We start from the raw sequence: 21396 nt of genomic DNA on the forward strand, positions 1-21396 counted from the left end.
AAATTAATCAAGACACTCTTCGCCAACCTTTACTATGAGTTCTTTTGGGGTTGTAATAGGGCACTTTGGGCATTTGCACTCAATTGTCAAGGAGTAGATACTAAAAACATCTTGTCTTTTTCCTAATGTTGACAGTATCTCCCCAATTTGAACTTGGAACATAAGCCAACTTTCTTCTCTTGACTCAATTCTCCTAAATTACGAGGTACATAAATATAGAATAATTGAAAAATTTCTAATATGTTACGTTTTGTAAAGTCATATCATTGAGAGGATTATGTAATCATTTGTTACGCGTAAAATTGAAACGCGTAAGACGAAGCATAACCAATTTTCAACTTTTGAAAATAGTTATAGTCAAGAGAACAATAAAACATCGACACATCAATTCGACTAAGACGCACTTGCAAAGACACTCATAGGGCCTATTTTTACAGAGAAAATGAATAATGGTACCGGAATGGATGCTTCTCTAACGGTTTTGAGGGCAAGAATTGCATTGTTGGCTACTGCCATCGGTGGTCCAGATTATACTTCTACCATTGAACCACCTCCATATAAACTAGGTGATGATTGTTTAGCATGTTTAAAAGATTTAAAGAGATGGTTTAAATTAGTAGATGATGAACAAAATAGATGGGATGTGGCCATGGCAGCCGCTCAATATCATATCTTAGTCGATGATTTATTACCTATACTAGTGGATTGGGAGAACAAGTCTTCGTTACTAGCTAAATTAACTCGTAAAGGAAAAACTTCTGATGTAACCATATTTAGGAATAAGGAATACCATGACAAAGTGGCCTTAAACTGTCTTCAGCTGCTAGTATTGATGACTTGGCCGCTGGTCATCACAGATCATTCTTCCTCAAATCAAATTGCTCTTCATAGCGAGTTAAAGAAACATCAATTGATATATAAAAAGGCAATCCTTACTTTAGAGAATGGGAAAGTTTTAAAAGCTGCCGTACGCTTAGCCTTGGAAGTCATAAAAATTGATAGATTATCAAGAACACCTCGTGATAATATGGTTATTAAATTAGCACTTAATTTTTTCAGAAATATTTCTGCCATCGAACCTGCTGATTTGACTGTAGCCCTAGGAAGAACGTTAACCCGAGGTATTAATTCTGTTGATACTTTGCCACCAAACGTAACATTAGACGATATCTCTTTGACTGCTGTCTTGACATCATTTCAACAGAATAAAGTCTATGATCTGATACTAACTTTGGCAAACTCTCTATCTCAGGAATTTGATCAAGATTTTATTAATATTCCCTTATTAGAAGTTATGTTTTTTTTGACTAAAGACGTTTCACAAGAATCTTTGTTTCCTATGCCTCTAAGTAACAGCAACAGTGATTATTCCAAACATCGAAATGATGTTTCAAAGGATAGTTTATCTCAAACAGGACTTCAATTAACGAACTTGCTGAAGAAGGAAAATGAGTTGAAAAAAAACGTTATTCAAAACACATCGTCCAGGCATTCCAATTTTGGTGCCCTTTTATCTATCCAAACTCCTGACCGCGGTAGACTGACAGTATCAGGTGCCCAAAACTTATTAAATGATGCCAAAGCTTTACAAAAACTGGATAGTAGAAAGAAATGGAATAAAAGAAAAACTAAGAGAAGAGATGATGGTGTCGGCGAGGGTTTGCCAAATAGCTTATTGAACTCTGAAGGTAAGACTTCGATATCGTCTTCAATAAGGAAACAGTTTAACAAATTCATTGAAAATTTCATTGATTCTGGGTTTAACACGGTTTTACATAGTGTTACTAATTACTACACAACAGAACAGGATAGAATTGTAACTTTAGAACAGGTAGAATATCTATTGTTTTTTGGTTGGTTTTTGAAGTATCAAGTTCTAAGATGTAGATTTGATAAATCTGCTGATATTGATATGGTTGCTGAAGCTTTACGTGAAACTTCATTTATTTTGGTTTCATCGACTTTACGAAACGCATATGATATGAAAAATTGGATTGTTGTTCATGCTGGAATGATTGCTTTTAATGAACTGCTAATTCTTCTTCAAAATTGTAAATCCGAAGAAAACGATGATGATATTGAATTCATCATTAGTAGGTTGTTCAGTGATGAAAGAATACAACTATTATCAAATCTGCCGAAAACAGCCTTCAAGCATAACTACCAATATATGAAAACATGCGTAGATCTTACTCACACCGTTCTTAAAACATTGGAGCAATATGCAACCGAGGATAGAGCACTTATTATTGAAGGAAAGTCAAGACGTAAGAAAAATACAGGCATAACAAAAGAAGATGTCGAACGTTTAGTCAAAGAAGAGGGACTCGACAGAGATGAAGCAATTGACATTTTAACTCCACATTTCACAGAGATTGAAGTGAGTTTTAATAAAGTTCAAAGGAGTTACATAAATGAACCAACAATTGAAACATATGTTAGTCTTCTGGAAAGGTTTAGAGAATTGGAACCAGAATATATCAAAAAAATAATCACATTCTTCCACAGAGTCTTTATCCAAGCTAAAGAGGAAAGTTTACTATTCAAAATCGATATTATGATTCTTCTGAGAGATATGCTGGCACCTGATGGCATTGACCGAACGTCAAGGGTTAGGAAGCACGTTCAACGGTTTGTTGATTATTATCTTCAACGCCTTAAGAAAAGACTAAGTAGCTCTCCAGCATGGTTTGTGGGGCTACTTTTTCCGTCATTACATGATAGCCAAGTAGGATACTTTCAAAAATATGGAGAGAATAGAATTTCAAAAAAAGATTCTTTCTATGGGGTCCCTCCAAGTATCTTCAAAAATATCGAAGACCAAGATGCTTTACCTGCATCTGTTCTTAAAGATCTTAAGTATGGTATTCTGATCTCGACCCTAATTGACAGCGATAAAACTGATCTATTAGAAAAACTCATATCCCATTTGAAGCATACCCAAGATGTTTTCTCATCATGGTTAACAATAAACGTAAATGCAGAGAAAGAAACTGAAAACCCACCAAACGAAATTTTTTCAATTGATGAATCTACTGGAGGAAAACCTCTATTGCTCGATAGAGATTTTAGAGCATTATTAAAGTTGATAGGATATCAGATACCACAAAATCACCTAGAGCCATGTTATCTTCCCGGTACTGTGGAGATTGATGATATAAACGAGTCTATAGCGTTGGTATCAAAGTACATGAGTACCCCATTTGAGACGCCAAATGGTCAGCCATCAGCGTCCTACCTTATTAGGCCACGTACATTAGATGGACACTCTCATAACCACGACGAACAAGATGGTTGGACTGCTAATGACGATTATGATTACAATGACCCATCTATAATAAGAGATGAAGATATGGCCGATGACGATGCCTACTTTAAAGAATTAGAGAATGGGAACTCGAAGATTACCTCAGAACGTGTTAGCAAAGGAGTTGCAAGATCAAAGAAGAAATCACACGCTAAAATGGAACAAAGGAAAAGAAAAAGACAAAGAAACACCTTGGCAAAACATGATATTGATGATGAGGATGGTGATGAGCAACTAACGAAAACGAAAGCTTATCATGAGATAATAAGTAAAGAATTCATTAGTGATTCTGACGATGATGATGATGAAATTTCTAACCCTATTTTCTTTGAAAACGAAATGTTCTTAAGGTGGTTATTGGATAAACATGATGGACAAATTCCAACAGAAAAGTATATACAATTCGGTAAATTTGCAGCTGAAAGAATGGCTAACCGAGGTACAGTCATTAGTGATTTTTCTTCACTCTTCGATGGAACAATACCCAGTTTAGATCAGTTAAAGTACTCTGAAGGTCCGAACCATACTGCAGATAAAACTTTAATGACATTATCTTCAAAAGTTGCATCGGCGCTTTCTGGTGATGCTGAAGACAATGCACGAGAATTGACAACGCGTAATGAGGCTGACTCTACGAGAGATCTACCTACATCATACCAATCAGACTCAAATGAAGATGAAAGTGTCATACCTAAAAATTCTCTCAATCTGGAGAGTGAGGAGGAAGAAGAAGAGGAAGAAGAAGAAGAAGAAGATGATGATGAAGGTAATATGGCACCTACAAAGAAAAGGCAAAAATTTGCTATCGCTGATGACTCAGATGTATCAGACTAATCAGATGCTGCCTTAATATATCTACTCGGATATATAAACCTTAAGAACCAAAATTATTAATACATTTTTGCATCTAGTTCATTTCTATATATTCTCTATAAAAGTTTTATTACATGATTCTAGAATGGTTGGGAAAGACGAAGTCTTCAACAATTTCCCTATCGCATTACTGATATTTGACGAGTAAACTTACAACTCAGTTTCAGTCATTGGCGTCTGTATAATTATCCAAAACATCATCTGTCTCGTTAATACTACTTGCAGCCGTTCCGTTTTCATCATCTTCATTGCTTGCTTTGCTTGAAGCCGTGTCTTCTTTATTTTCTTCTTCAATCTTTGGAGAAATGGAATTTGGCTCATGTGTTAATGTTTCATCACCTGCTTCTTTCGGTTTTCGTTCTGATTCTGATTCTTGTTCAATGTCTTTTTTGGTTACTTCTTCAAAATTGTTTTTGGTTTCTTGTTCGAGTGCATTTGCTGATTGATGCTCTGAGTTATCCTGCGATGCATGCACTTTAGTTTCGGATTCACCTGCAATGGACTTCTCCTCAGAAGAGGCCTCCGTAGCCCCAGAGGTGGAAGCACTGGACTCAAAATCAAAAGATTCGCCCTGGTTATTCTCCGAAATTATAGATTCTACATCCTTCTCAATTTGCTTCTTTGTAATTTTGATATTGGCTTCAATGGAAGCAGGTTCCAGTTTATCATCAGGATCCTTTATTTCCGGTCCTATCTTTGAAGTAATAGAATCGTCAATCGACCAAATACCTACATGCGCCCAATGTAGTATAGACCTTAACTTACATAGCTGTATCCAAGCTCGCTGTATATTTGTAGTGGGCAAACCTGTGATTTCCATGGATGTCGTTGATTCTACTTGAGCAGTATTTATTGCTGACGAATTTTTGGTTAATCCGCCAATAAAACTCATTCGTTTAGATCTTCTGTCTTCCGTCTTTGTTTGTCTAATTGCAGATGTAACCACTGAAAACCTTGAAGAGTCCTTCGATGAAATACTCTTCATGGTCACCTTTTCTAAATTCCATACCCCAGTTTTTAATGACCGTAGGAAGGCAAAAATTTCACATGTTTGTCTCACTTTAAATAGACACCAATGGCACAAGGGGAACGTATTTGTTACCATAATAGTTCCATCTTCTTGTTTATTTTGAGTCTTTAAAACATACATTCTAGCATGTTCTATAATATCATCTCGGCTTTCACCACAGAAAGAACAAGGCTCATGTAGAGCGATTGGTGGGGAAGTCAATGGAAATTTAAACAACTTGGGCATTGATGATTGACTTTCATTTTTATTAGAGGCCTCAGCGTTGGGAGGTTGTGTTGAATTACCCATTTGAAATGTTTCATTAACTCCGCTTAATGGTTCGACGACAACAAGACCCTCCATCATTGTAGATAAAATAGTTTTTCTAACAATCCAACCTAAACCGCTTGCGTTGTCCAATTTCAATACAGGGTTGATTTCATCATTAACCAGTCTCCTTATTAGTTTGGAATCTGAAGACGTATCCTTTATTGTCCTGCAATGTGGTATCACAGCAATAAATTTCAGAAATTCTTCGTAAAGTGGTAAATCATATCTTATAGATGAAATTATTGGGGAATAAATTATTCCATTTGCCATGTTTGAAATGTTTTGAGAGTAGCTGGATACCGTTGTGGTAATTTTTTCTAGCGATGTGGTTGATGAAGAAGTTGTGGCGCTGTCTGGTTGAATAATCGAATATCTGTTGTTCCCTATTAAACTATTATTCTCATCTTCTACAGTCTGAAGTACTTTCTTTAAATTCTTCAATTGTAAATTTAGTGTTTCCAGAAGATTATCCTTCTCGTGTAACTGTTCGACCAACTTAGTATTCAAAACCTCCACCGTATACTTATCCTTTCTTGCATCTGCAACCATATTATTTGCCTCATCGAACAAAGTAGCCGTCAGATCTTCCACTTCTTTGCTCAACTTTTCAACTTCCTGCTCTGCATTTTCTCGAAGTTCTCTTTCTCTTCTGATTTTCACTTTGAAATTGTCCAATTCTTTTTGTTGATCCTCTGATGATATCTTCAATTTTTCAAACTCTACCTTTAGATTAGAATATTTATCTAGTGAAGGTTGCTGAGATGCAATTATCTTATTTGCATGATTTAATTTTTCCTCTAATTTTGATTGTTTATCAATACTCTCTATTAATTGCGTTGATAACGCTGTGACTTGCTGTGAAATCCTCTTAGACTCCTCTGACTGTTCAGACATAAATAGCAGTTTCGATTGCGTGAGTTTTTGAATCAATTACCTCCAATTATTAATGAAACTACTTCATTGTGATGAAGTCCAGTGCCCGCTTCCCCAGATTCAAAACATGTTTTAAACTTAAATTTGAAATGTACGAAGATGTCACGTTCTGACGACTTTGAGCACGTGATTTTGAAACACATCATAGATTAAACAATAATATTAAGAGAAAGTGAAGTATTGTTATTGATTATGAAATAAATGGGAATAATCAGTAATTCACTCAAAGCAATATGCCTCGTAAAAATTTTAGGACAACTATTTTTATTTAAAGGGAAGCGAGAGTGAATCCGATTAAACCTTCAGTTAGAAAGAATCTAATATTATACGGTCGTTCCAGACAACACTGCAAACCCCTTTGAGGATTTGCAAAAATGAGAATCGGTGTCCTTTTATTGAACTTGCCTTATCCAAATAACGGTGAGGGGATTGCACTGAATATGCGACAAATAATTTAATCGGCTCAAGAATTGCACAGATAATTATTGGCGAAGTAATACGTACATTGAAGAAAACATATTATCTTTCATATTGTAACTAAGTGCAGAATACGATCACATTTTTGACAACAGCTGGATACTCATCTTTTTAAACAAATGCAGTGTTCATTATTACATTAAGTTTATTAAATCTATATAAGTTATGGTATATTATATTGTATTAAATTATTTTATGGTATCAGGTTACACCTCATTTACGTTGAATCAGCAGTATGTGGCTCATCAGCTTTCTCATCTTCTATTGATTCCACATCAACCTTTTGTTGGTTTTCAGATGATAAATTACTTGTTTCTTCTAGTTCAGTTGATGTACCATCAGGCTCTCCTGTTATGGGTTCTACTTCCTTTTCTGGCACCGTCTCTCCAACAAATTGGAGTCTTGTACCCGAATGCAAATCACTATTCGTTTTCCTTCTACGAGCCCTTAGTTTCTCTTTATGTTCGTCCAACAGGGAATTTCTCTTGGAAGGAGTATTTGATCCTCTTAGTTCCATTAGCAAAGCCTTTGCTCTATCGGTAACTTCATCTTGATCATCTGATAATAAAGTGGAATTTCTACTTGGTGATAAGCTACGTTGTATTGGAGAGGAGGACACGTCCATTTCTGATTCATCATGAGGGGTATCCAGATCAACTGGGTTTACGAATGGATTCTTCCCTTCTGGTGAATAAATAATAGAATCATCCTCAGTTTCAATGTCTTTGAGGAGAGCAGTTGATTCAGTCATGAGTTTTTTCCTTACCAACGCCCTTTTCCTTGCTGAGGATGGGTCAGTCTTGCTAGGACCTGCATTCTTTAATTGATCCAGAAGTTTGTCCATCATTGCCCTCCGATCACCAGAATCATCACCACTTCCCTCTTCTCCATTCTCTGAACCGTTGCTTCCATTTTCTTGTTCTTGCAATTTCTTTTGCTGATCCTCAACCATCTTTTTATGTCTTTCATATACTTGTTCTTCCTCTTCCGCTTTGATATTTTGATTTTGAGCCTTCTTGTATTCAGTAATGAAATCAGCAAATTTCTTGAAGAAGGAATTTTTGGCAAACTTATCTTCTGAATCTTCACCGTATATTTGCATCAATCTTAAAAACTCCATGATGGTCAATTTCACTTCATCACCTAGTAGTTCACCTTTCTTTCTGGCATCTGGTAATATAGGCAAAACTTTAGCTAATACTCTATCCTGTGGATGGAATTTAGAGGAGTCACTTAAATTACCAAATTCAACTGATCTTTCAACATTGACAATTGATTGGGAGAATTCTTTACAATCACTTACTAGTTGCTCTATTGAAATCTTAACAACATCCAAAACAGGCTCTAGTTCGGTTAAAAAATCATTAAAGGATGGATAATTACTTCTTACAATCTTTTCAACATAGTTAAGGAATGTCATGCTATTAGTAGAATCCTTGATAAAAGTTAATCTTTGTAATGTAGCTAATTTAAACCCTTGTGCCTGCTTCGAAGTATCGTTCATATAATTACCAACAGCCAAAATAACATTAAAGACATTCTTTAAGTTTTCAGATTCTTGAAGTGAACTCACTGCCTTATCTACTTTTCTTAGCTTGGTTAGAAGCTCATTATATTCCTTATCAAACGTAGTTATCACAGTAAGAGCTCTCATCCTCGAACCCCAATAGGATTGAAGGTTGATTATTAATTGGAGATAAAGTTGGTCAGCTCTTTGTAATTCATTAGGATCTTTCTCTGGTGCCTTTGCATCCTCAACTGACTTCACACCTTCCCAATCAGTGCTATATGGTGCATAATTCCTAGCAAGATTAACAGATACCTCAACAATTTCTGGTTTAGATAGAAATTCAATAACACTTGGTGTATGTAGGAAATCACGATCACATTTTAATATTTTCTTCACCACGTCATCAACGGGTAAATTTGCATACATATGAAGATTAATACCAAACTGTTGAGAAATATCTCGAGAAAGAAATGATATTTTATCTAAATCTTCCTTCTTCTTTGATGCTAGTGACTTGATTTCTCTAGCCGCAAACGCTTTTTCTAAATCGGTAAGAACACCTTTTTCATAAAGATCGTCTGCAAATTTTTCAGCCTTATTTGTCTTCCAGATAGAATTATCTGTGGCATCCAATTTTTCCCAATGTAATTGTTTAAGTTTCTTCTGTGGACGAGGATAATTTTCAAATAATGAAGCAGATTGGGGCAATAGCGGAGATGCTATAACCTTTTTTCTTGGTCCGTCTGTTGGCAATGGTGGTGGAGGTGGAGGAGGAGGTGGAGGAGGAAGGGCTGAATTTAACGCTGGAGACGATGCACTTTGTCTCAAATGTTTCAAAGGATGTGCCCCTGCATTCTCAAATAGCTTTTCAGGTAATGGAGGAGACGGTAGAGGGATGGAGGTCTCTGAACTTGAATTCTTTTGTTCATTTGTAAAAAAGTCTGGTAATGGCGGTGGTGGCGGTGGCGGTGGTTGAGAGTCTGCAGAAGTATCTTTTGCTGAAACCTCTGCCTTATCATCTGATTCATTGACATCTTTCACACTATTATTATCATGTTTAGGAGATACTTCTGGGTTGGATAGAGACGCCTGTGCGACCACTTCATTGTCAGAAGAGGTTAAATTTGCCTCCCCAGTTTCTTCTTTTGATGATTCGTTGATTGTATTATTATTATCTGGTTCAGCTAAACTTGCTTCTACAGGTGGAGCTTCAGCTACCTTATCAGTCAGTTCGTCGAGGAACGGCGGAGCCACGTTAGTCTGCTTTATACGATTAATAAAGATATTGTCCTTCATCCTTGTTGATTGGTCTCTAGGACTTGCACTTTTTTGACCTGTTGCATACTTTTGTGTTAGGGCCTCCAGGAAGGATCCTGGTCCTGCAGACGTTCCAGAAAAATTACTTTGAGTATCTTGTCTTTCTATCAAACTTTCGCCGTCATCTGAGTCAGATGATGAGGAGGCAGATTCAGACGATGACGATGCGGATGGCCTTCGACTTGACAAGTTATTATCTGATGCATTTACTTTGTTTTTTACTCTTAGAAGTTCGTCAGTCAACCGGTTTAGTTCATCAAGTTTTCTTTGGTACGCTTTAGGATCTAAGCTAGAATAGTCTCCAGATTGCTGATTATTTCCGTTTTCATCTTTTGATGCAGAGTCTACCAGTTCATCAATGTTGAAATCAATACCAAAATCTTTGTATTTTGTTTCTAAATCTTGAAGTCGTTTCAATGCTGTGATACGTTTCTGATTGAATAATTCGTTTACCCTTTCGTCCACATTAAACTTGGAAATATCATTTGATTCCATTTGAATTTCCGCAAGAGTTTGTCGGAGATCATTTAATTTGTTTATGCTTGGATCAATCTCTTTTTTCGTTGCTACTTTCTTTGGTTTCTTAATCTTTGATGGTGCTTCAAGTTTTCGTTTTTCATATTCAGTAAAATTTGTCATCTCTAGTTCTCTAGCTTCATTTTCAATATCCTCCATTTGCATTCTAAGCAACTTTAATCTTTTATTTGGTTGAATAGTCATACCAAAGTTTCTTGCATCAACACTATAATCTTTCTTAGTACGACTCAAACCATCCTGCAAAGCTTGTTGTATACTTTGCTTCTTAGATGGATCGAGTGCACTAGGATTCTTTGCCTTCGTTTTCTTTGAGGTCCCATTACCTTCGACAATTTCAGGTCTTGCATTTAATATGGTCAACATTTTACGTAGTTCGACTTCTTGTTCATGCTTCTCAAGTAGATGTTTCTTTTTCAGTTCTTCCAATTCTCCTTGTAATTGTTCCATAACCCTTTGGTTTTTTGATAAGATTCGATCTCTTTGAGCCAACTCGTCTTGTAATTGACCAACGAGACCGTGTTCAGCATTTTTCAATTTTTGTGATAGTAAGTCACGTTCTGCTTGAACTTCTTCTAGTTTCTTTGTTAATGTCCGACTTTCAAGAATGGATCGCCTAGCTACTTCATCTGTCTGCATTGCATCATAAAGTCTTTGAATGGCCATATTCATGCTGGCTTCTTGATCAGTTGATGAAACGCTAACATTTGTCACCAATGAATCTAACAGTTTAAGTTGTCTTGATAATTTAACAGGATCCTTTTTCTCTTCAATAAATTGTGAACTTGAAAGAAAAAGATGTTGCATTAAAGATATTAATAATTTTTCATTTTCTGTACCTTTACAGGCATCCCATAGATTTCGAAGCATGGAAGTTGGATCCTGCAGATTAATGTTAGCATTCTTATTATTTGACTCTAACAATGTATTTAAATCGTCCAATTTGTTGTTTTCGTATAAGTCAATTTGTTCTATAACTTTATCATAATCTAATGTTTTGACTTTATTCATTATACGCAAAATCCCACAATTTTCCAATTTCGTTCTTAATAACATTCTTTGATTAATATTACTGGAACATGAACATAAATGATTAATAAAAATCATTGACCATTGACAGTATTCCAATATTGCATTTTCACCTCCTGAATTTTTAAAATCATCCGAGGCACCAACAAGTGATCCCATTTTACCTCTCCCATCTAAAGTATGTTCCACTGCAAATAGCCATGCCTGTGTCACTTTCAACTGACTATCCAATGTAAGATGAGTAAAATAATCAGGAAACATTTTAATATTTTGAGTCATGTGAGCATTGTAACCAATTTTAAATTTTTGATCTAATGCATTTAAGATTACTTTGAATCTTTCAGGGTTCTTCTTCTCAAGCATGCAAACAAATATTTCAGTAGCCATTCTCCTTGTTGATAAAGTTATAGAAAACAAACCTCTCGCCACCGTTTGTGACATTATTTCGTGTCTTGTAAATTCCCGTAGTCCTTGGGACAACATGGATAACACTCTAAAACATTTGAAAAATGCATTTTCCTTCTCTAACAATTGAGGGTTTGGAGTTCCATCGGAAGATGTCTTATATAGTGATTTCATTAAGATATTAGCCATTGCAATGTGTCCCTGATGTTCTATAAATGCGTCGACCCAATCAATTTGTTCTGTTCTTAATGTGACCCATAAATCCTTCATTTCTTCTGAAGTTATAGTATCCGCGATTATTCTTTTCACATAATGGATTGGGGGCCGATTTGTCTTATCTGACATTGATGATGAACTAGTGTTCCTCATACTCAGTTTGTACATATCTGCATTAGGGATTGGATTTGATATGGGCCCCGTCGGTCTCTTTGAGATAGTTATGGGGGTATGATGTGAATTTATACTGCTATTACTGTTAGAACCGATATGATGATGTGGTGACATTTGCATTGTAGCAGGTGAATTTAAATTTATAGTGGAAGAGTTTTCAGGTGACATTGAAGAACGATTATTATTATTATTGTTATTAGTATTAGTGGAATTAGTCTTCAATCTCATCTTCTTCATTTCATTTTGTAAATCTTGCTTTACAATTAACCATTTTTTCTCCAAATCATAACTCATCAACTCATTTTGTTTGTCAGTGGGTAATGATTGTAATATATTTCTCTTTAACATTATATCTTCAAATAAGACTTCCACTTCATTGGGGTCCCTTGGCATTTCTAAGTTGATCTTCCCATCGGGTGCTATAAACTTGGATAAATTTGTGAATGAACCTTGTGATAGAATGCTTGCAGAGCTTTGATTTGTATGTTGTCTAGCAATTTGGTTTAAAGTGCTTCCCAATGTTTGAGAAGAAGACCTTCTTGAATAGGAATATTTTGACGAGGATTGCACGGAGGCAGACCTTGTATGTTGAGGACTGTGTTTATCATTGATGTATTGTGATAGATTCTGTGTATTCAACGAAGTCTTCTTGTTTAATGGTTTCAATGAGTTGGTATGAGATTCTCTGGTGGTAGTGGAGTCACGTTCAGGACTGTAAGAAGTTCTAGGACTGCTTCCGGAGGGGCTCTTATTTGTATGGTTAGAAGATGGGTTTGTCAATCGCCTTAGATTTTGGAATATACTGGACCCTGTACTTGCGGATGAATTGTTGTTAGACGTTGAGCTTTTCGAACTCGAGTTCCTGACCATCATTCACTTTGAAATGGGGGTTTGTGAAGGGACGGGTATTATTGGGGCACACGTAGCGTAATGGTAATTGTAAAACGTGTTTAGTTTTTACCCGTTTATGGTGTCTTCGCTGGTATATCCATTCAGTCTTCAGTCCTCCATTGCTTCATAAATAAATAGATACCCTTTCACAGTTACGTTTCCAATTATTTCGTGCTGGTCAGGCCGGGTGACGTTTAAGGCGTAACAGGTCACGTGATGGGAAGAACCCAAGTGGAAATTGAGATATGTTTGTGGTCAGTAGGTTCATTTCCGCCATTGGTTTTGTATCTAGTGTTAGAAACCAGTGTTCAATGCTGTCTTTTGAAATGAGTAAGTTAGTTTGCAATTATTAGTATTTTACCTAAATTTTTTGTTCTTTCTAAATAAAAAAATATAATTAAATAATTAACAGTGAAATTATCAATTGTCCAAATAAACCTGTTAATTTTTTGCAGGTACCCATGCGTGATAGTGTAGCTTCTTACTCAATTTGGAAAGTTGCTTTTTTATTAACATCTTCACCATTTCCTTGTCCGACAGTGTTGGGCATGTTTTGGGCAAATCTGTTTGGTTTTAACTTTTATGAAAAATATCGATTGTTGAATATTAATTATTTATGAAAGAATATATATATATATTTTATGCTACGTAATTCCAAAAACGGTCCCACCAATTCTTGTTCTTGTCTTCCACATCATCACTCCATACCTCCTCTTCAATGTCCCTTCTATCTGTATCCAAATCCACATCCTGCAACTTCCAAACCAATCGACATTTGAACCATATTTGAAAGGCGACCCAAAATATAATAAATAAAAAGACAGAAATATAAGCTGCAAAGAAGTTTGCCACTTTAAATTTCGGGGCAAAAGAGGTGAATCCCTGGATGACGATTATTATAACCATGAAGAACACGGCATAATACGCTAGCCATGGCATGAGCATGGCCTTATAGGGCAAATCATTTCTTGAAATTCCTCTTTGCTTCAAAGCCTTCATGAAACGGATATGAGAACAAGAAATCAATAACCAGGCGAAAAACCCTGCTACTCCTACGATATTTAACAACCATGTGAAAGCCTTGTCTCCTCCCGTGGTGGTTTCCATGTATGCTAGGGATCCAAACATGGAAGTGAAAAGGACAGTCACATAGGGAACACCAGCTTTGGATGTGTTTGTAAAAAATTTGGGTGCTGCCTTGTTTTTAGCCAAGCCATACAATATCCTGGACCCAATGTAAACGTTTGAATTGCCCGCTGAAATGATGGTTATGAGAATGACAGCGTTGAAAATGTGTGGTAGGATCTTGGTTCCTGCGTTTTGGATGGTAATGATGAAAGGTGACGAGGAGACATAGCTGTCATTACTTTGTAATTTGGGATCATTATATGGGACCAACAATCCAATGACTAGTAGTGAACCAATGTAGAAGACCAGAATTCTAAAGACGACTTTTTTAATTGCCTTGGGGACAGTCTTTCTTGGTTCTTGGACTTCACCGGCAGTGATGCCCACCAATTCAGTTCCCTGGAACGTGAATGCTGCATTGATTAAAGACGAGACCCAACCAAAGAATCTTGCCTCATTGACATTGGAAGAAATGATCCCCATGCCCCAAGGTCCTGGATTCTTCCAATATCTGAAACCGACGGGTCCTGTGACACCAGCACCACAAATGATACAAATACCATAAATGATGAACCCCAGGATGGCCAGTACTTTGACAGAAGCGATCCAGAATTCAATTTCACCGTAGATGCGTACTGGGAATAAGTTAGAAATTGTCAAGAGGACCCAAACGATGGAAATCCAGGCTGCTAGGGGGACCGCCATGGTCCAGAATTGAATAATTTGGCCCACCACAGATAATTCTAGGGCAAAGGTCATTGCCCAGGAGAACCAATACATGTACCCATTAGCAGCACCGAATGCGGGGGATAAGAATCTTTGGGCAAAGACGGTGAATGATGCTGTTACTGGGATGAAAGTGCACATTTCACCCAATGATTGAGTGACAGAGAATACGACGGTTCCCATGAAAAGATATGCGATCAATGCACCTATTGGACCTGCGATAATGAGTGGACGTGCAATCCCCAAAAACAGTCCCGTGCCGATGGTCCCACCTAGGGCAATCATGGAGATGTGTCTTTTCTTTAGTTCTCTCTTTACATCCTGTTGCTTTTCCTGGTCGTCGTCCAGAGTGGAAATGGTGGTGGGTGTGTCATTGGAGTCCACTTGGAATGAATGGACCTGTGGCTGGTTTAATTTCATGTGAGGTGAGGGAGTGCGGTGATGCTATTTTGAGAGAGAGAGACACAAGCTAGAAGATCAAGAGGTGTTTAACATTTTGTCGTTGTTGAATAATTATTTATTTAAGGGACGATAATTTATGACCTTTTTTTCGCCGCAACGAATTCGCGACGCCAATTTGAATGACAGATTTCTTACTATAAGACATAACATAACACAGGCCATCCATCCATTACAATAGGGTGCCGCTCTAGCTGCCTGCACGTCTGTACGTACGTACGTTCTTCCGTCGAATACACGAACCATGGGTGTGTGAACGTGTGAATCACCCTCTTGCCAACCACAATGGCTGTGTCTGGCACCGGGTAACGGCCTGAGTCACACGGGCCACGTGACCGCCCCAGAAACGGCCGCACAACCAGCGCTCGAGGCACGGGTGCGTTTCTTTTTCCCCTGGAAATTATTTTTTCACTTTTCGCTTTGCAAGGGAATTTCAAATTCGTCAACGCAAGCAACTTATAAAACAACGTTGGTTCATCGCACAACAACCACTCACTGGCACAACCATATCAAATTCCCTCCCCATCTGCAAGCACACCACTGCTACACTTCCTTACAGCCGTCGCATCCTCCAGTACAGCACACTTTCAGCACAGCATAGCATGCCCAACTTCAGAAACCTGATATCGTCGTCGTCCTCCTCGAACAAGCACGACAGCGAGAAGCACGTCACTGAGATACACACCTCCACGGAGGACGAACAGACGTCCCCCGATGATCACTCCATCGAGATCATCAAGAACGAGATCCTGGAGAAGGATAAGAAGAAAATCGCTCACACAAACCAATTCAGCTCAGACATACATTCCATCACAGACTCCCTCGCCAGATCAAGGTTGCCCCATCTGGGCGACGATGACGACGAAGAGGACGCGGAAGAGGCCCAGTACCACGACACTGAGGTCAAGAGAGCTTTGAAACAGAGGCATATCGGGATGATCGCCCTAGGTGGGACCATCGGGACCGGTCTGTTCGTCGGTATCTCCGTTCCATTGACTAATTCAGGCCCCGTGGGGTCCCTGATCGCTTACTTGTTCATGGGGTCCATTATTTACTCCATTACTCAATCGCTAGGTGAAATGGCTACTTTCATCCCTGTCACTTCCTCCATCACTGTCTTCTCCAAGAGATTCTTATCCCCGGCATTTGGGGTCGCCAATGGGTACATGTACTGGTTCAATTGGGCCATCACGTATGCAGTCGAAATATCCGTCGTTGGTCAAGTTATTGAATATTGGACCAAGAAGGTTCCCCTGGCCGCATGGATAGCTATCTTTTGGGTATTTGTCACATTAATGAATTTCTTCCCCGTTAAAGTTTACGGTGAAATTGAATTCTGGATCGCATTCATGAAAGTCTTGGCCATTGCTGGTTACTTGTTGTATGCATTGATTATCGTTTGTGGTGGTTCCAGTCAGGGCCCCATTGGGTTCCGTTATTGGAGAAATCCAGGTCCATGGGGGGCAGGGATCATCTCCAAGGATAAGAATACAAGTCGTTTCCTTGGTTGGGTCTCCTCTTTGATTAATGCAGCCTTCACGTATCAAGGTACCGAATTAGTCGGTATCACCGCTGGTGAAGCTGCCAACCCAAGAAAGAGTGTCCCTCGTGCCATTAATAAAGTTGTCTTTAGAATCGCTTTATTCTATATCATGTCCTTGTTCTTTATCGGTCTATTGGTCCCATACGATGATCCACGTTTATCTAGTGACTCCGCTGTCGTTGCCTCATCGCCATTCGTCATCTCCATTCAAAACGCAGGTACCAAGATTTTACCTGACATCTTCAACGCTATCGTCATGATCACAGTCATCTCTGCAGCAAATTCAAACGTCTACGTCGGTTCTCGTGTCCTTTATGCCCTAGCTCAAACGGGGAACGCTCCAAAGCAATTCGCATACGTCACAAGACATGGGGTCCCATACTTGGGTGTTCTTTGTACTGCCGCATTGGGTCTATTAGCCTTCTTGGTCGTCAACAACAATGCAAACACAGCATTCAATTGGTTGATTAATATCTCCACCTTGGCCGGGTTATGTGCGTGGTTATTCATCTCCATCTCTCACATCCGTTTCATGCAAGCTTTGAAGTTCCGTGGTATTTCCAGAGATGATTTACCCTTCAAGGCCAAATTCATGCCTTGGGCCGCATACTACGCTACATTCTTTGTCACTGTCATAATCTTCATCCAGGGGTTCCAAGCATTCTCACCACATTTCGACGTCACTGCATTCTTCACCGCTTATATCTCTTTGATCATCCTAGCGGTACTATTCATAGGATGTCAAATATATTACAGGTGTAGATTCTTCTGGAAGTTGGAAGACATCGATATCGATACGGATAGAAGAGAAATTGAAGAAGTCATCTGGGAAGACGATGAACCAAAGACATACTGGGACAAATTCTGGGCCGCAGTCGCTTAATCACATTCATTCAATCATTCATTCATTCTTTATATATTTTGTCTATTTTACTTAATACTGTACAATTAATTAACGTCGTTTATATACTAATGTGCATTTATCTTTATTGTTGTATTCTTCTCGCGTCGCACGGCACCATTTACTTTTCTAACATGTTCAAAATTCACTTTTTACTGCAACGTGGATTTTTTAAACAAAAACATCTTAAAAATAGTATAGTGAGTGACAAACAAACAGACAAGCAAACGAAGCTAACATAGAGAAATCGGGAACCCCTGAGTGCAGCTTCCCAATTCTTTTAACACTCTCCCCCCCTTCCCCTTTTTCTTTCCATTGCAAAATTTGATGCAAAAGATGAGCAATTCAACAGAAACGGAAATTGATAAACCTTCATCCACATCAAGAATCCTGAGAGAAAATCAAAGATTATTACTTCGCATAAACTCCCCTGAATTCTCACTCTACAATTGCATAGAACTGCTCTACAAACACTCAGACAATATCGGGATCCATTACTACCTATGTCAACGTCTTCTCACATTCCCACATTCTGAATTACAATTCTATATCCCACAATTAGTGCAAGTCCTGCTCACGGTGGAGACAGAATCCATGGCCCTGGAAGATCTCCTCATGCAATTGAAGAATGAAAACCCACATTTCGCATTATTGACATTCTGGCAATTGCAAGCTTTGCTCACTGATCTATCCACGGATCCGGAATCATACGGGTTTCAAGTCGCCAGAAGAGTCCTGAACAATTTACAATCTTCATTGTTTAATACTAGCATTACAGATGATGAATCTAAACAAACGAAAATGCATGAAAATGTCGCTCCGGCATTAGTGTTGATGTCCATGATGATGTCCACCATGGCATTACCACAATTGAGCGAAATGACCAAACCATTGGTGGAATCACAGGGGAAAAGACAAAAATCTTATGTGTTTAAGATCGCTAGAAATGCCATTAAGAATTTTACGAAAAATATTACCATGAAGAATACTTTGCGTAATAAATCTTCCAATTCCACATCGAAAAGATCAACAGCAACACCACCAACAACATCATCTTCCACTTCCTCGTCAGCATCTCAAATGCAACCGCACCCCATGTATACATCCACAACACCAACATCGCCGGTGGATCTTGTCGATGTAACCATGACGAAAGAGGACGTCTCCTTCAGGAAACAAAAATCAATAGAAGAACATGCATTGAATTTCGATATAGTGGACGATATAGGAGACCAAGTCTTCGATGATAAAATCTTGTCCTCCATTAAATTACCCAAGAGAAGATCCAAATTCATTGATGATTCATTTGTACATAGAACATACGACGAGATAAGTATGACACAAGCACCTAATGGAGCCAAACATAACCCCAATCTCGATCCATCATATGAAATTGATGAGGAATCTACCATTAACGACAATAACAAGACAAGACCAGAATTATCTAAAATTACAGATCAATTCACGAACTCAATGCCAGATTTACATCAACCTGCAAGACGATCAGATTCATTTGCACGTCATAATACAAAAATCTTTCGTACAAATACGCAACCTGGTGGTGTACCACTAGCCTCCGATTTTAATAATTCTAAACAATTATCCAAATTACGCAGTACCAATAATCTGGTAGATATTACTAAGATATCTACACCAAAGAAAATTAAATTATTAAAGGCTAATTATTTCCGTTGTGAAACTCAATTCGCCATTGCATTGGAATCAATATCACAAAGATTAGCACAAGTCCCTACAGAGGCAAGATTAAGTGCTTTGAGGGCAGAATTATCATTAATGAACAGAGACTTACCTGCAGAAGTGGATATTCCCACATTATTACCACCTAATAAGAAGGGTAAATTACATAAATTGGTATTGATTACCGCAAATGAGGCACAAGTATTAAACTCAGCAGAAAAGGTCCCATATTTACTATTGATTGAATATTTAAGAGATGAATTTGATTTTGACCCAACTAGTGAAGAAAATGAAGAGTTCTTGAAACATAGTGACAAGAAGGGAGACTTATTATTTGATTTAAATTATATGAGCAAGAAAAATGATAGTAAAGATGACATTGTCACATTGATTCCAACTTCTCAATCTGAGAGAGAATTTTCCAATACAAGTTATGATAGTGCATTGGCATCACCTTCTGATGTTTCATTACCAGAATCCGTTCAATCTAACGGCAATAATAATATTATGAGTAGCAGTACTTTCAATGCATCTAAGGAAATGGATTTAGGTGATATATCCATGATTAGAGTGAAAAACCAAACTGATGCAGAAGCTTTTAGAAACTCTGTGGTATTGAAAAGTGCAGCAAAAGTACCCGTAATACCAAGAGATTCACAAGATAGAAATCCTGATTTAACTTTTGTCAAAAACTTGGATGGATTAATGTTTAAGAGAACTAGAGGTAATTCCAGAGATATCCATGATGAGACTGATGAGTTAGCTGAACAAATGAGAGTTTCTGCATTAATGTTGGGACAATTAGATGATCAACCTCCAGAACTATCGGATTCTACTAATCAAATTCGTGCACAGATTATTGCATCAATGAAAGAAGTTCAAGACAAATTCGGTTATACCAATTTAGAAGCCCTTCATGGTGCTGCTGGTGAACGTAAATTGAAAAACGATTTATTGACCGGTGGTATAGATTCTTCATATCTTGGTGAAGATTGGACTACCAAGAAGGAAAGAATCCGTAAAACTTCAGAATATGGCCATTTAGAGAATTGGGATTTATGTTCAGTGATTGCCAAATCAGGTGATGATTTAAGACAGGAAGCATTTGCATGTCAAATTATTCAGGCAATGGCACAAATCTGGGTTAAGGAGAAAGTGGATATCTGGGTGAAGAAAATGAAAATTTTGATTACCAGCGCCAACACAGGTTTAGTGGAGACAATCACAAACGCAGTTTCAGTCCATAGTATTAAGAAGTCTTTAACGAAGAAAATGGTAGAAGATGGTGAATTGGATGAGAAAAACGGAATTGCCAGTATTAGTGATCACTTCATTCGTGCTTTTGGTGATCCAAAGGGATTTAAATATAAACGTGCACAGGATAACTTTGCAAGCTCGTTAGCTGCGTATTCTCTTATCTGTTATATTTTACAAGTTAAGGATAGACATAATGGTAATATTATGATTGATAATGAAGGACATGTGGTTCATATTGATTTTGGATTTATGTTATCTAATTCCCCGGGGTCAGTTAAATTTGAAGCAGCTCCATTTAAATTAACATATGAATACGTGGAGGTTCTTGGTGGTACCACAGGCGAACCATACAAAAAATTCGTAAGATTAACCAAAGACGCATTTAGAGCATTAAGAAAATATTCGGACCAAATTGTTTCGATGTGTGAGATTATGCAAAAGGATAATATGCAACCGTGTTTCCAAGCTGGTGATCAAACTAGTGTTCAACTAAAACAAAGATTTTGCATGGAAATCCCGGATGAGGAAATTGACGACTTTGTTGAGAACATTCTAATAGGCAAATCGCTGGGAAGCATTTATACAAGAGGTTACGACCAATTTCAATTGATCACCCAAGGGATTTACAGCTGATCAGAATGAAATTTCAAATTACCATATTTGAGGCACAAGGCACTGG

At 37.7% G+C, this 21396-nt stretch overlaps 6 protein-coding genes across 6 annotated transcripts; 3 read left to right on the top strand and 3 right to left on the bottom strand.

The window, feature by feature from the left end:
• Window positions 1-442: 442 nt before the first annotated feature.
• TOF1 (Tof1p) lies at window positions 443-4141 on the top strand (the record flags this gene model as incomplete). Its single annotated transcript, XM_003672960.1, has 1 exon — window positions 443-4141. The coding sequence occupies one exon, from the start codon at window positions 443-445 to the stop codon at window positions 4139-4141; it is 3699 nt and encodes a 1232-aa protein (XP_003673008.1).
• Window positions 4142-4343: 202 nt separating this feature from the next.
• Window positions 4344-6413, bottom strand: SEC2 (guanine nucleotide exchange factor SEC2; the record flags this gene model as incomplete). The annotated part of the gene is made up of 1 exon (XM_003672961.1): window positions 4344-6413. One exon carries the CDS (start codon window positions 6411-6413, stop codon window positions 4344-4346), a length of 2070 nt encoding a protein of 689 aa, XP_003673009.1.
• A 733-nt stretch (window positions 6414-7146) lies between these two features.
• BNI1 (formin BNI1) lies at window positions 7147-12987 on the bottom strand (the record flags this gene model as incomplete). Its single annotated transcript, XM_003672962.1, has 1 exon — window positions 7147-12987. One exon carries the CDS (start codon window positions 12985-12987, stop codon window positions 7147-7149), a length of 5841 nt encoding a protein of 1946 aa, XP_003673010.1.
• A 657-nt stretch (window positions 12988-13644) lies between these two features.
• ALP1 (arginine permease ALP1) lies at window positions 13645-15279 on the bottom strand (the record flags this gene model as incomplete). The annotated part of the gene is made up of 1 exon (XM_003672963.1): window positions 13645-15279. One exon carries the CDS (start codon window positions 15277-15279, stop codon window positions 13645-13647), a length of 1635 nt encoding a protein of 544 aa, XP_003673011.1.
• Window positions 15280-15920: 641 nt separating this feature from the next.
• Window positions 15921-17744, top strand: LYP1 (lysine permease; the record flags this gene model as incomplete). Its single annotated transcript, XM_003672964.1, has 1 exon — window positions 15921-17744. The coding sequence occupies one exon, from the start codon at window positions 15921-15923 to the stop codon at window positions 17742-17744; it is 1824 nt and encodes a 607-aa protein (XP_003673012.1).
• A 345-nt stretch (window positions 17745-18089) lies between these two features.
• PIK1 (1-phosphatidylinositol 4-kinase) lies at window positions 18090-21350 on the top strand (the record flags this gene model as incomplete). Its single annotated transcript, XM_003672965.1, has 1 exon — window positions 18090-21350. One exon carries the CDS (start codon window positions 18090-18092, stop codon window positions 21348-21350), a length of 3261 nt encoding a protein of 1086 aa, XP_003673013.1.
• Between the last annotated feature and the right edge of the window lie 46 nt (window positions 21351-21396).

This window comes from Naumovozyma castellii, chromosome 1, assembly GCF_000237345.1.
Source record: "Naumovozyma castellii chromosome 1, complete genome".
NCBI classification, from domain to species: Eukaryota; Fungi; Ascomycota; class Saccharomycetes; order Saccharomycetales; family Saccharomycetaceae; genus Naumovozyma; species Naumovozyma castellii.